Source organism: Sus scrofa, chromosome 8 (assembly GCF_000003025.6).
Source record: "Sus scrofa isolate TJ Tabasco breed Duroc chromosome 8, Sscrofa11.1, whole genome shotgun sequence".
NCBI classification, from domain to species: Eukaryota; Metazoa; Chordata; class Mammalia; order Artiodactyla; family Suidae; genus Sus; species Sus scrofa.
Window position 1 is genome coordinate 99,815,804 of NC_010450.4, and position 15,883 is coordinate 99,831,686.

Genomic DNA, 15,883 nt, shown 5'->3' on the forward strand with positions numbered 1-15,883 from the left:
TTTTTTGATGATTTTGATTTTTTTAAGCAAACATTATTTTTGAGCCCTATTCCTATACTTGCTTATGAAGCCAGTTCATTGGTTCTAACTGCTTTGTACTATTCTTTCCCATGAATAAATCTCAAGTTTTTTTATTATCCTATTCATGGACGTTCAGATTATTTCAGTTTTTCACTATTACAAAAAACGCTTCATGAACTCACTTGAACACATCTTCTTGTGCACATGTGCTAAAGGTTGACATTATAAACCTACACATAGAATTACTAGATTACAGAGTATGTACATTTTGAGCTTTAGTTGATTTTACAAACCGCTGTCTAGTGTGCTTGAAATAACTTTCTGCTCCTACCAGCAGCACGTGAGATTTCCTTTTTCTCTATATTTTTATCGGATAACATTTGTTATTTTCAGATCTGTTTTTTCTGTTTGAGGTCTTGTGCTTGATGTTCCCTCTGACTGGAATGATCTTTTCCTGAACGTCTTACTGTCCTAACATTTAGATCTCTGCTCAGATATGTCTCATGTAGGCTTCTCTGTATTTTTCTATTTTATTTCTATTTTTGCCTCCTCAGCTACTTAGTCACACACTCTATATCTTGTTCTATTTTCTTCATATGTCTTCCTGTTACTTAAAATTGTTTTATATTTGTTTTCTAACTAGTCTGTCTCTTCATAAGAATAGGAAATATGCTTGTCTTGTTCATTGCTCTATCTCCTCAACATCTATAGCAGAGTTTGGCAAAAGCAAATAAATGAATTTGAGTTTCTTTGCGCTTTCTTGGTGGGAAAAGCAGTGAACCAAGAAGGAATAAGAAGGAACTGAATATGGTCATGTTCTCTTACCGTACTCCTCCTTCTAAAATGCTGTTAATTATTAAAAATGCTGGGCTATAATAAGCATTGGACCACACTTCTGTTGACCATAGATTTGGAATTTGGAGGTAAACATTAATATTACTCAAGTTCAAGTTATGAACACATATTGTCAAGTTGCTTTCCAGAAAGGTATATATAAATATCATGTTATATTTCTGCTGAGAGTGTTGGTTTCTCAGAACTTTCACCAGTATTAAATTACATGTATTTTCATATTTGCTAACTTAGTGTAAGAAAATTAATATCTCATTTTTATTTGAACTTCTTGTTTACTATTGGATTATTTCCCCCTTATGCTTATTGTATCAAGTTGTCTTTGTTTTTTTCCCCTAAGACTTCTGTGAGCTTTCTCACCTTTACATACATTTCCTCCAGGAAGTTATTATTTTATATTTTTTTACCTTTGAAACTATTTTCTAAAGCTTTTTAAAACCGTAATAATTCTTTTGCAGTCTATTTTATGTAATCTAATGTACTGTCCTTTACTTTGTGTATTCTTATTTTTACATATAGTATATATTCTATATGGATTTATTTATCCATATAGTATATATTCTACTGAATGGTGTAATAAGACTCTAACTTGGACACTTCATCAAATCACAAATTTTCTTAGCACAAATTTAGGAAATATTTGACATTTAAAATGTTTTCTTTCTATCCATGAACATAGGATATTTTTTTCACTTATTCAACTTAAATTTTATTTTCAGTGTTCCTTATATACATCCTACACATTTCTTTCTGCTTTTTATTGATGTTTTAATTTGAAATATATGGATCTTGAATTAAGATCCATGCATTCCACATCAGAATTGGCAGGTGCAACTTATCTCACAGGCCTAACATAAAAAGAAGTGTTAGGTATGCTAAGTACTTGAAATGCTGCTTTAAAAATAATTGACTCTCAATAAATGTTGATCTCTTACATTTCCTTCTTAAGAATCAAACCTCTTACTGTGGAGGTTTAGCCTGGATTCTGTCTTAATTACTTCAAGTTTCAATGGTGCTATCTTGGTTAAGTAGGTTTAAATTTATAGATGGTCTATATGATTTTTCATGTAAATCAGTATCTATAAGATTGCTTTGGAAACTTTAAAACACTGTACACTGAAAGGTAGTTATGATTTTTTAAAATCCTTTTTATTAGCAACATGTCAGGTGTTTTCCAACTTTAATGAATTAATAACAATTGAACATGTTCATAGCAAATGAACATGCACAGAAGGTTTGGAGGCAAGTTATCTCACTGGTAAGTGTAGATTGTTACAGATTTCTAGTCATGTTTTCAATTCTTTAGATCGAGTGGCTTTCATAATTAAAATTTATCTTTTAAAATTAAGTCTGTTGAGAATAATCAATTATATGTTTAATAAATTGTAAGTATATAAATATATGATTTTGTATATATGTTTGAGTATAATTACAGATCCCATTTTTATATAGGTTTGAGGTATGTAGATTTATTTCTTCATGTGTCATTCTTGGTAGGTTATGTTTTTTTATAAATGGTTTATTTCATCTAAGTAATTCAGGATTAGTGTCACAAAACTGAATTTATCAACTTTCTTTTCAAACCTTTTCTTTACAATTTTTATTGGAATATAGTTGATTTAAAATGTTGTATAGGTGTACAGCAAAGTGAATCAGCCATATATATACATATATATATTCCCCCTCAGATTCTTTTCCTATATAGGTTATCAAAGAACATTGAGTAGATTTCCCTGTGCTATATAGTAATCTTTGTTAGTTATCTGTTCCACACTTGGTAGTATGTATATATCCGTACCAAACTCCCAGTTCATCCCTCTCTCCAGACCTGTTATTTGTTTTTCAGTGGACAAATCCTCTTTTTCCATCCTGTTGACCACTCCAGAAATGAATGGCAACTTTGACTCCTTCTTCTGTGTCCATACTTACTAAGCTCTATGCAATCCAGGTCTTATTAGTAATTTCCAAATCCAACTTTTATTTTTATCTGCTGCTGCCACTGCTTTGGTTGTTCAGGCTTTTTAGTGATTCTTACTTAGACTTTATCATAACCTCTATAAAAGATTTTACTGCTAGTATTGACGAACTCCAGCTGTTTCTCTTTAGTAATACTAAATTAGTTTTTCAAAATGCAAATCTGATCACATTATTGCCTTGGTCAAAATTCCTCACTGGTTTTCCTTACAAAATGAAAGTCTCATCTGCTCACATAGTTCTTAGTCTGTATGGTCTGTAGTATGTGAAATATATTTGTTTTATTCAGTTCAGTAAAGTGTTTTACTCAGTATTGATTGATTATCACTAATCTTTTCTGAATTTCTAGATTTTTACCTATTAAGAGAGTTCATTAACTCAGCAGTATTTTCTTCTATGAGTTACACAATTGTCTAATAAATCTATGTCTATAAAACAGAATATTATCTCCCTTCAGAAGATGAAGTTTTGGTTCCCTCTAAAGAACTTAGAGTTTTGAGTAGCTGTAACTATTAGGTTTTTAGGTTAGTTTGAATTTTATTAAGTAGCTTTATTTTCACAGTGCTGAAGTTTTGTTAGCATAATTTGAACAAGTTGCATTTTAAGATTCAAGCTATTTACTGACAATCTGAGATTTAATTATTTTAATTGGTAATATGTAAAATGATGTGATTTAAAGGCAGTGACAGGTGATATTCTTTTTAGGGCCTCACCCACAGCATATGAAAGTTCCTGGCTATGGGTTGAATTGGAGTTAGAGCTGCTGGTGACCTACACCACAGCTCAAGGTGACACCAGTTCCTTAACCCAATGAGTGAGGCCAGGGATCGAACCCACAACCTCATGGTTGTTAGCTGGATTCGTTTCCACTGTGCACAGCGGGAACTCCAGTGATATTCTAATTGGAATAGTATATAGTTGTGTGGATGGAAATATTAATATTTCACATGAAAAAGATCAGCTTGTAAAAACAAACTTTATTTATGTCATCTGCAACTTTTTTTCCTAATTATTTGGGGTAATCAGAAAATCTTCCCCCAGGTATTTAGATAGGGATATAAGACATCTGATGCTCAGTTTACTATCTATTATAACTGAAGTTGAGAGGAGCACTGAGCCATGAAACAATAAGAAGTAGTTCCAATTGTAGCTAGGAAAATGAAATAGTTGATCTGCCATCAGTGTGTTTTTCCAGAAGGAAAGAAAACTGATACATATACACTTTTAGGTATTGATTTGTTTGTTAGTATTAACTGATTTATCATTGATTTATTTGCTTATTAGTTTATCACTTACTGAAGACATTCAATTGAATATTTGGCAACTATAATAATCATTTTCAATTGCATCTACTTTTTGTCTTTAGGTTTTCGAAAAATAAGTTTAGATGACCTTCGGAAGGCATATATCGTTAAGGATGTTCAGCAGTACATTCTTCATCGTTTAGATCAAGAAGAAGCTTTGAGACAACACCTCACAAAAGAAACCGCAGAGATGTTAAATCAACTGCACATTAAAAGCAGCGGATGCTTTTTGTATCTAGAGCGAGTTCTTGATGGAGTTGTAGAAAATTTTATTATGTTAAGAGAAATTCGTGACATCCCAGGAACTCTGAATGGTCTGTATCTCTGGCTCTGTCAAAGACTTTTTGTAAGAAAGCAGTTTGCAAAGGTTCAGCCCATTCTGAATGTGATTCTTGCAGCCTGCCGACCTTTGACCATAACGGAATTATATCATGCGGTATGGACCAAAAATATGTCATTAACCTTGGAAGACTTTCAGCGCAAGTTAGATGTCCTCTCCAAACTTCTTGTTGATGGACTAGGAAATACTAAAATACTCTTTCACTATAGTTTTGCAGAGTGGCTTCTGGACGTGAAACACTGTACTCAGAAGTATCTATGTAATGCAGCAGAAGGACACCGCATGTTGGCTATGAGTTATACCTGTCAAGCCAAGAATTTAACACCTTTGGAAGCACAAGAATTTGCATTGCACTTAATTAATTCAAACTTACAGTTAGAGACAGCTGAGTTAGCTCTGTGGATGATCTGGAATGGTACACCTGTCAGAGACTCCCTGTCTACTTTAATACCCAAGGAACAAGAAGTGCTGCAGCTGTTGGTTAAAGCCGGTGCTCATGTCAACAGTGAAGATGATCGCACATCATGCATAGTCCGGCAAGCCTTAGAAAGAGAGGATTCCATTCGGACATTATTAGATAATGGAGCGTCAGTAAATCAGTGTGATTCGAATGGAAGAACATTACTGGCTAATGCTGCTTACAGTGGCAACCTTGATGTGGTGAATTTACTTGTCTCTAGGGGAGCAGATTTAGAGATAGAAGATGCTCATGGACACACACCACTTACCTTGGCTGCTAGACAAGGACATACCAAGGTGGTTAATTGTTTGATTGGTTGTGGAGCAAATATTAATCATACTGACCAGGATGGCTGGACAGCATTAAGATCTGCCGCTTGGGGTGGTCATACGGAGGTAGTTTCTGCACTACTTTATGCTGGTGTAAAAGTGGACTGTGCAGATGCTGATAGCCGAACAGCTTTGAGAGCAGCAGCCTGGGGCGGCCATGAGGATATTGTACTGAACTTGCTACAACATGGTGCTGAAGTCAACAAAGCTGATAATGAGGGTAGAACTGCTTTGATAGCAGCAGCCTACATGGGACACAGAGAGATTGTGGAACACCTGTTGGACCATGGCGCAGAAGTGAATCACGAGGATGTTGATGGCAGGACTGCACTCTCTGTAGCTGCACTTTGTGTTCCTGCGAGTAAAGGACATGCCTCAGTCGTTAGCCTTTTAATTGATCGAGGTGCAGAAGTAGATCATTGTGACAAAGATGGCATGACTCCACTGCTGGTCGCTGCCTACGAAGGACATGTCGATGTGGTTGACTTGCTTCTAGAGGGGGGAGCAGATGTCGACCACACGGATAACAACGGCCGTACACCCCTCTTAGCAGCAGCTTCTATGGGTCACGCTTCAGTTGTAAACACACTTTTGTTTTGGGGTGCAGCTGTGGACAGCATTGACAGTGAAGGGAGGACAGTCCTTAGCATAGCCTCGGCCCAGGGAAATGTTGAAGTAGTACGTACTCTCCTGGACAGGGGGTTAGATGAAAATCACAGAGATGATGCTGGATGGACACCTTTGCACATGGCAGCTTTTGAAGGTCACAGATTAATATGTGAAGCACTAATCGAACAAGGTGCTAGGACAAATGAGATTGATAATGATGGGCGGATACCTTTCATATTAGCCTCACAAGAGGGTCATTATGATTGTGTTCAAATATTATTGGAAAATAAATCCAACATTGATCAAAGAGGTTATGATGGAAGAAATGCACTGCGGGTTGCTGCATTAGAAGGACACAGGGACATTGTTGAACTGCTTTTTAGCCATGGAGCTGATGTTAACTACAAAGATGCTGATGGCAGGCCTACTCTTTATATTTTGGCCTTAGAAAATCAACTTACAATGGCTGAGTATTTCTTAGAAAATGGTGCAAATGTAGAAGCAAGTGATGCTGAAGGAAGGACAGCACTTCATGTTTCCTGCTGGCAAGGCCATTTGGAGATGGTGCAGGTTCTCATCACCTACCATGCTGATGTCAATGCTGCAGACAACGAAAAGCGCTCTGCTTTGCAGTCTGCAGCCTGGCAGGGCCATGTGAAAGTAGTGCAGCTTCTGATCGAGCATGGAGCCCTGGTTGACCATACGTGTAATCAGGGTGCAACTGCACTCTGCATTGCGGCCCAGGAAGGGCACATTGACGTCGTGCAGGTTTTATTAGAGCACGGTGCCGACCCAAACCATGCTGATCAATTTGGACGCACTGCTATGCGTGTCGCAGCCAAAAATGGACATTCTCAGATAATTAAATTATTAGAAAAATATGGTGCATCCAGTTTGAATGGCTGTTCTCCATCTCCTGTTCACACAATGGAGCAAAAACCTCTACAGTCAGTATCTTCAAAAATGCAGTCACTAACAATTAAATCAAATAGCTCTAGCAGTACTGGCGGAGGGGATGTGCAGCCTTCATTACGTGGTTTACCCAATGGGCCAGCTCATGCATTCAGTTCTCCTTCAGAATCACCAGACTCGACCGTTGATCGCCAGAAGTCGTCCTTGTCAAATAATTCCCTGAAAAGCTCCAAAAATTCATCTTTGAGAACTACTTCATCTACTGCAACAGCCCAAACAGTGCCAATTGACAGCTTTCACAACTTGTCATTTACAGAACAAATTCAGCAGCATTCACTGCCACGCAGTAGAAGTCGACAGTCCATCGTTTCCCCGTCTTCTACCACACAGTCATTGGGACAGAGCCATAACTCACCAAGTAGTGAGTTTGAGTGGAGTCAAGTAAAGCCCAGTTTGAAGTCAACCAAAACAAATAAAGGGGGGAAATCAGAAAATTCCAACAAATCTGGGTCAGCTGGGAAAAAAGCTAAACAAAATAATTCTTCACAGCCAAAGGTTTTAGAGTATGAAATGACTCAGTTTGATAAAAGAGGACCTACAGCCAAATCTGGGACTAGTGTACCATCTAAACAAATACCAGCAGAATCGCAGTGCAAAATTATGATACCTTCAGCTCAACAAGAGATTGGTCGATCACAACAGCAGTTTCTTATTCAACAAAGTGGGGAACAGAAGAAGAGAAACGGAATAATGACAAATCCAAATTATCATCTTCAGAGCAACCAGGTTTTTCTTGGTAGAGTTTCTGTCCCACGAACAATGCAAGATAGAGGGCATCAGGAAGTGTTAGAAGGTTATCCTTCCTCGGAGACGGAATTAAGCCTTAAACAAGCCCTGAAGCTTCAGATTGAGGGTTCTGACCCTAGCTTCAACTATAAAAAGGAAACACCGTTATAAAAGGTAACATTTCATCAACATAGCCATAGAGAATACATAGCCAAAGCATAGGTCCCTCTTCTTAGAATACTCTATTCCCTATTCACCTGGCCAGTTTTCTCACCTCACCATACTCCTGTCATCTTCTCAGCAACTCCCTCCCTCAGCATGCTTCTGAATTTGATTCTCCCACTCCAGCACTCCCTTTCCCTCTTTCCTGCTTTATATTAGCCACAGTACATTGTATTTAACATACTTAATATATTTTCTTTATTGTTTTTATTATGTCTCCCCCAATTAAAATGTGAGCTTTGTGAGGGTAGATTTTTGTTTTGCTTTTTTTTTGTCTTTTTAGGGCCGCACCTATAGCATATGGAGGTTCCCAGGCTAGGGGTCCAATTGGATCTACAGCTGCTGCCTACACCACAGCCACAGCAACACTGGATCCGAGCCGCATCTTCGACCTACATCACAGCACATGGCAACACCAGATCCTTAACCTACTGAGCGAGGCCAGGGATCGAACCCACAACCCCATGGTTCCTCGTTGGATTCGTTTCTGCTGTGCCACAACGGGAACTCCCAAGGGTAGGGGTTTTCTCAAGCTTTTGTTCACTGCTGTATTCCATGTACTTGGAATACTGTTTGGACCTATAGTAGTTTCTCAGTAGAAATGTGTTGCATAAATGAATGGATGTGTGAAAGAGTGAATATACTGTTTATGGATCTCAGATTAAGAATTCCTTCTTGTAAAGTCATTTCCCCTCTTAAAAGTTGTTTGGTAACAGAGGCAGGGGCTATTTTGCAATATTATCTTTAGGGTTTGAATAAAATAGTGTGTATATAGTGCTTAGTAGGTAGTTAGTGAATGTTCATTTCCTTCCCTTTTTTTTATCCTGTAAGAAATAAAAGATTTACTCATCAAAGGTAGTTTTTATTATGACAGATTTCTAAAGAATCTTCCAAGTAAAATTTACACATATCAAGAATAGGTAAAGGTAAAGGGGAATTTCTGTTGTGGCTCAGCGGGTTATGAACCAAACTAGTATCCATGAGGATGCAGGTTTGATCCCTGGCCTCACTCAGTAGGTTAAGGATCCAACATTGCTGTGAGCTGCGGCATAGATCACAGACGAGGCTCAGATCCCACCACAGTTGCTGTGGCTGTGGTCTAGGCCAGCAGCTGCAGTCCTGATTCAACCTGTAGCTTGGGAACTTTCATATGCTGCAGGTACAGCCCTAAAAAGAAAAGAAGAATGGGTATGGGTAGTTGATAAGTGGATGTTTGGCAAAAGGGTGTTTAGGGCCCAGTATATTTAGACCTAAGAATTAAATGTTTAAACCTCAAAATAAAATTATATTCATTAAATACATCTTTTCTCCTTTCCACCATAATGGAGGTTACATTAATTATATAGAGAATGATAATGGGAAAAATGCATAACTTTATATTACAGACACTTTTTCAGAAGTACATTTCTCATATTCAAGATAAATTCAAAGATTTTATTAGGAACTTTTACTGATTTGTACTACGAGTATATTTATCCCACTTAATCATTTTTCATCCTTTAACAAAATACTCTTTAGTAAACTGAAATCTTCCTTTTGCTTTTTTGTCTTTGGAGATATATTTTAGGGATGTTTTAGTTAAAACATTAAATTCCCTATACCTTTTAATAATAAACACCCTCCAATGTGAATGTATGGATGACTGATCAAATCTCATTCAAAAATAATTTGTATAAAAGTTTCATTTCAATGTGATTTATTTTAAAAATACTTAGTTCTGATGGTACAACCCTCTGACTCTCATGATATCTTTGTAAAGTTTAAGTTAGATATATATTAAATGTATGAATTAAACATATAAATTAAGGTAAACATTTTGTGGAGTCTTTGAAAGTGATTCATACGTTAAGAAAATTTTAATAGGGCTACTTTTGTGCTTTACATAGTAAGTATATTCTTATATAGGGTTTTAAAATTATATGTAGCTATAAGTATGATGTAGAAATTAATTTTTTTTAACTTTTGCATTAGTTTGCTATTCTGTGAAACAGAAGACGTTGTGATTGGAGTGATTCTTCAGCTACTGGATGAAAACATAAAATGCCTGTTGATTTGCTGGAAAAAAAAAAAAGAAGAATGTGATATCTGCAGTACGTTACCTTAATTACTGTAATGTGCCTAAGTAGTAAGGCTGCCTTCTCACTGTAACTTCTGTGCTTAAAAATTTTCATTTTGTGTGCTTTGTATTCACTACCCAAGAATAAGCACTTTTAAAAAAAATGCAGATACATACTGCAGTTCCCTGATGAAAGCTGAAAACATTTTTTGAGTAAAGTATTTTAAGATTTGATAAATGTGCATGTGCCATGATCAAATATATATGAAGAGGCAGTGTTCGTTGTATTTATTTTTTTCTTTCTGTGGCAAACAAAACTTAAGCATTACTATTTCAGTCACATTTGCCTTGTTGTAGTGTATGGCTCGTTTCCTGTATCCTTAATGTCACTCAGCAAAATAAATCATGCAGCTATTTTATGTTCACTACACCTTAAGCATTGGTTAAAAATGTGTTTCTATTGAATGCCACACTGAGGTGAAAACATGGTTTCATCAAAGTTTTTTTTAAAGTCTAGTATTTTAGGGAGCTGCTCTAAGTAGTTTAAATTTGGATTTCCCAGTAGAATCCTCCTAATCTTCAGCTAAAGGTGTCAAAAAAAAATAGGAAAAAAAAAAAAAGAGGGAAACACATACACACACACACACACACTATAGGCAGAACAAAGTTCTGTTTCATTCACTGGGATGCAGTGTCATTTTCACTCACTTGTCCTTCCACCTCCAAGAAGACAGATGATCATTCCTGAGGCATGAAAATTCTCAGGGACAAAGCCAGGCCTCAGTGGCATGTGTGTAAAGAGAGATGCACCTGTCTATCTGAGGGTAGATTTTTGATCCCTGAACAATTCATTGACTACCCTTATCTCTTCCATCTGGTTAAATAAATATGACTAAATTTTGATGCTGGTTTCTAATTTGTTTCTATTTTGAGGATCACTTCATGACTAAAACAGCCCATGCAAAGTCAATTGGATCGATCTCAGTGGATTAAAATTCAATTAGATGAATATTCTTGTTAAACATAGTATGTGTTTTCCTTCACAGATGACACCACTAACCTATCCGCCATAGCACAGGTGTATATTTTTATTCCTATTTGATAAACAGTAGTGATGGATTTGCACTTTTCTGTCCACATACTCCTTCCTGTTTTCCTCTGTGGACAATCACTTCCAGAATGATGGATACCAGGGTTAAGGGTGAAGTATATAACTAAGGAAAACAAAGTCAACTGCTCATATGAGCATGTGACCCCACAGTTTTGGCCTCCTGGATGGACTCTAAACCAGTTGAGCTAGCTTAGGTGGGTTGTATGCATGTCTGGAAAGGTTAGAATTTACTGTTTAGAAACAAGTTTGTTGGTTTGATCTTTGAAAAAGCCCCAGGATCTTACAAAACCCAGAAATTCTGTCCTTTCCATGTGGTGTTGATAAGGAGGAATAAGGGAAGAGAATCTGGAGATTCAGCACAAAAGCATTGCCACTACTGGAAAAAAAAACCTTTAGAAAATGTCTTTGTAACAGGTCAGTAATGTCATCTTCTTATATGAAGGACACATACATGATGTATTGTTCGCAGAAACAGACATGTGTAATAGGTTTTGATAATTGCTTCACTTGATCTTCCTTACGTAAGGCCTTTATTTTAAAGTCAGCAACACTCCTTTATGTCATCAATAAATCATAATCAGGAATAGGAGATAAGTTCAGTCAACATTAAGGTGACTTGGCAATATTGATAACACGAATGTGAATGTTTCAAGTATTGAACTTTTGTCCCTATGGGACATTTATTAAATACACTTAATAGGACTCTTGCAAAGTAGCCTTAAAAGTGTTGTTGATTCTGTTAATAAATTTGAACACATCCTATTATTAGAACCAATTTTACTCATAGCTCAAATACAGTACACTTACATAATTTTAGAAGATGAAGCTCTAATTTCTTATTAGGTGTATTTTTCTTTAAAAAGAGAACCCTGAAAGCTGCCAGTTTTTCTATTAAACCTTGAATTATTGAATTTGTATTTATTTAATTTTATTGTTTTTACAAAAAATGCACCTTGTGGCCAAAGGGCAAGGCTATGACTCATTACAGAAGGGATTTATGTTTTTTGAAGAGCTAAGTGTTTTCATATCCATACTACATACACTTGAAACAGTTGGTAGGAAGAGAATCTGTTGGAAAAAATATGGTTTTCAAACGTAAGTATTCCTCTGGATTTTTTTTTTTTTTTTTTTTAAACTAAAGTTTTGGCATTGAACAGCAATGGCTTTCAGTTAGGATAAAGATAAGGGCCCTGAAGATGCCCTGCTTTGCTCTTTGGTTTTTGTGGGGATTTATCTAATACCATGACTGAAAATAGGTTCTGCTCCATTAAGAGAGTAAAACTAGTCCCTCAAATATAAAACTCCTAAATAGCTATTTTTAAAATAATATTTAAATTTTGTAAAGCACCTAATGCCACACCACAACTGTGATGCCATGTGCTTACAGCATTTTTATACCATTCCATCTGTGCTCATTCCCTAAAAGTCATGAGTTGATAATAAAGTGATCAAAAAATAATGAAAAATAGAAATCTCAGTGTTTGTAGGAAAATGTTTAGAAGGGAAGTTGGCCAAAAGAGTGTGTATTGCAGAGCACAGCCAGTACGTTGTGCCCTTCACCCTCACCCCCATGCCTCCAGAACCCTCACCTCAAATAGGTCACTGCTTAAAAAACAGGAGTAAATACTTTTTTCAATATTGTTTGGCTATGCAAATATTTGTTTTACTTAATGTCCTCCATTTACACTTCTTAGCGAATGTAGTTGCAGACAAGTGCTTTTTCCTTTTTAATTTGTCCCTTGGTTTGGGGTATGTAAATAGCCTAAAATGTACATTGAATTTCACATTGTAAAAGTTTATTTTATTCCTTGTATGATATTAAGCAAAAATCCCTATGTATATGAAAGTGCATAATAAATATATTTGCTTTACAGAGGATATCTTGTTTTAATTTTATCCTTGAACCAACAGAACATGCATGACATGCTTATAATAAAAAAATAGTTGTTTTAAGTAAATACTGAGCAAATGAATTTGGAAACATTTTACAAAGACAAAAAAAGTGAGATATAAGAACTTCGAAGGAAGGTGAAAAAAATATCTAGACTTAGTATCTTTCTTTTATTTTTTTGGTCTTTTTTTTTTTTTTTTTTTTTTTTTTGTCTTTTGTCTTTTTAGGCTGTGCCCTCGGCATATGGAGGTTCCCAGGCTAGGGGTTGAATCGGAGCTGTAGCTGCTGGCTTGGTATCCAAGCCTCGTCTATGGTCTACACCACAGCTCATGGCCATGCTTAACCCACTGAGAAGGGCCAGGGATCAAACCCATGTCCTCATGGATGCTAGTCGGGTTTGTTAACCAATGAGCCACAACAGGAACTCCAAGCCTCAGTATCTTTCTAAAACATCCATAAGCACTTACATCCTCCCCCACCCACCCCAATGACGTACTGTATCTCCCCAATGATATACTGTATCTTCCCATGTCAGCTTTCATGCCTCTGCAATTGCAGTGGTCCAGTAAATTGTGTGCATGTATGCTCCCCCTCGATCCTCAGAATATTATGGGCATCTTTCATGTGATATTTTGGGGCTTCATTGCAAACATGGTCATTCATTTTTCTAAATAAATTTCTATATACTCTTCACTCAGTAAACTTAAGTCATTTTTTCATAACCTTCTACTTGCTCCACCAGAACAGTGTGTGTGTGTGTGTGTGTGTGTGTGTTTGCATGTGCCCCAAAGAGGTTTCTATATAGGCCAGCAAGGCATGTTCTGTTAGGTAATTTTACAATAATTATAGGGTTTTACAGTAATTACATTCTTTATAAATTTGTTGGAATAATAAATATCTTTCAGATGTTCAATAATTTTTAAACACAAATGGGTGATGTATACAAAACTTTAAAACAGACTGGTTGACTAAATAAACTTGCATGGAATTTTCTAGCTGGGGGGTCCAACCAAATGCAATGGGAATTTGGTAATATCGAGTATTTTCACTCCTTTTTCCTAGCAGTTGGAAGGAGTCCAACTAATAATAATGAGATGTACAGTGAAGGCATAGATTCCTGAAGTTCTGGGAAAATTTCATTCATCATATGAATATGTCCATTAATCTTACTTTTAAGATAGGGTCTCTTTTTGCCTGTGTTGCTAATAGAGTAAAATTAAAATTATCCAACATTAAAATGGAGTCATTTGAAATTTAATGCATATTTAAATTTCTACTCTTAAATATACACTATCATCACCTACCACACCAGCAAAATTTAGCTGCATTCTAAGAACCATATTCTTAGAATATATTTGATGTTTAGAAAAAGGCTCTATGTACATCTAGCATTATTATTATTAATCTACATGTGTGGATACTGATACAAAAGCATGTCCCAAAATAACTGATTTCTATATTTTTAATGAGTGTCTGTTACTCACATTTTGTTTGTAAACTTAGGCTGAACTTTAACAGATATACAGGAACTTACACAAAATCCTGTTACTGTCCTATGCATTTTTACAAACTTAACATCACCTGTTTAACCATCACCGCCCTGATCAAGAATCAGCCATAATCATACTCTCAGAAACCTCCCTTGCCACTTTCTAGACATTTTCCTCCACAAAGGAAACCAGTATTCTGACTTTCATCAACATATATTAGTACTGACTATTTAACTTTGTATTAATGGAATCAACAGTGTGTCCTTTTTGTGCTAGCTTCTTTCTCTTAACATAGTTTATGAAATTCAGCCACAATGTATGAATAACAGTGATTTGTCCCTTTTTGTTGCTCTATAGTATTCTTTTGTCTTTTTTAAACTGTTGTGTGATTTTACCATACTTTTCAAAAATCCATTTTACTACTAATGGGTATTTGGATTGTTTTGATTTTTGGTTCTTAGAAGTTCTGCAAGCAGTAACATTTTTGTGCATACTTTTAGTATCCGTATATATCTATTTCTTTTTAATGGTGAGTGAAATCCTGGGTCTTACAATACGTGTATGATTAGCTTTAATAGATGATGTCAAACCACTTTCCCAAGTAGTTGCAGCAGTTTCTATTCACACCAGGCATGTACAGTAGCCTCTTATTGCTCTACATCTTTACCGGTATTTGGTATTAATTTTCTTTTCTCTCTCTCTTTTTTTTTTGTCATTCTGTTTGATTGTATCCTACTATTGCATTGAGGTTTGAATTTCCATTTCCTGGATATCTAATTAGACAGTTTTACATATGATTTTTGTCTATTTGCATATTCTGTCTTGTGAAGAAATTTGCCTTTTTCCCCCTTCAGGTTTCTTGGTTCCTAGAAATTATATTTTGAATATAATTTTTTATATTTAATAGAACACTATCACAAACAGGATATTATCATTGATAGAATCAATCAAGCATACTCCAGTTTTCATGTAGTCCCAGTTTTACATGTACTCTTATATACTGTCCTATGGTGACTCAAGATGCTACCACGGGAGTATATTAGAGAAAGGGCACATAGGATATTTATTATGTCTTACAACTGCATCTGAATCCACAATCACCTCAATTAAAAATTCAATTAAAAGGACAATTGGGTGAAAATGTGGAGAAACTGGGAGCTCACCCATTGCTGGTGAGAATGAAAAATTGTAGAGCTACCTTGTAAAGTGTTTCATCAGCTTCATACAATACAGTTCTGTGACTACAAGGATCCCTTGTGCTTCTCTCTCATGACTGCACTCAGCTACTTCTACTCAGCCCCTCCATTCCTAACTCCTGGCAACCACTAGTCCAGTCTCCATTTTCATAATTTTATTATTTCAAAATTGTTATATAAATAGAATCAGAGTATTTGATTCACTTTTTTTGGATTGGCTTTTTTTCACTCAGCAGAATTCCCTTGAGGTTTATCTAACTTGAACTTATCAATCATTTTCTTTTTATCACTGAATAATATTTCTGGTATGTACACATCACAGTTTATTTA

The 15,883-nt window shown here is 35.9% G+C and overlaps 1 protein-coding gene across 4 annotated transcripts in view; it reads left to right on the forward strand.

Annotated features, from left to right (window-relative positions):
- The window catches only part of ANKRD50 (ankyrin repeat domain 50), a 45,859-nt gene extending 33,007 nt beyond the window's left edge, over positions 1 to 12,852 (forward strand). For all 4 annotated transcript variants that reach the window (XM_021101614.1, XM_021101613.1, XM_021101615.1 and 1 more), the window contains 2 exons: positions 4,214 to 7,761; positions 9,781 to 12,852. In XM_021101614.1, coding sequence (XP_020957273.1) covers positions 4,214 to 7,758 — 3,545 coding nt within the window. In that variant the 3' untranslated portion in view covers positions 7,759 to 7,761; positions 9,781 to 12,852. The remainder of the gene's footprint in view (positions 1 to 4,213; positions 7,762 to 9,780) is intronic.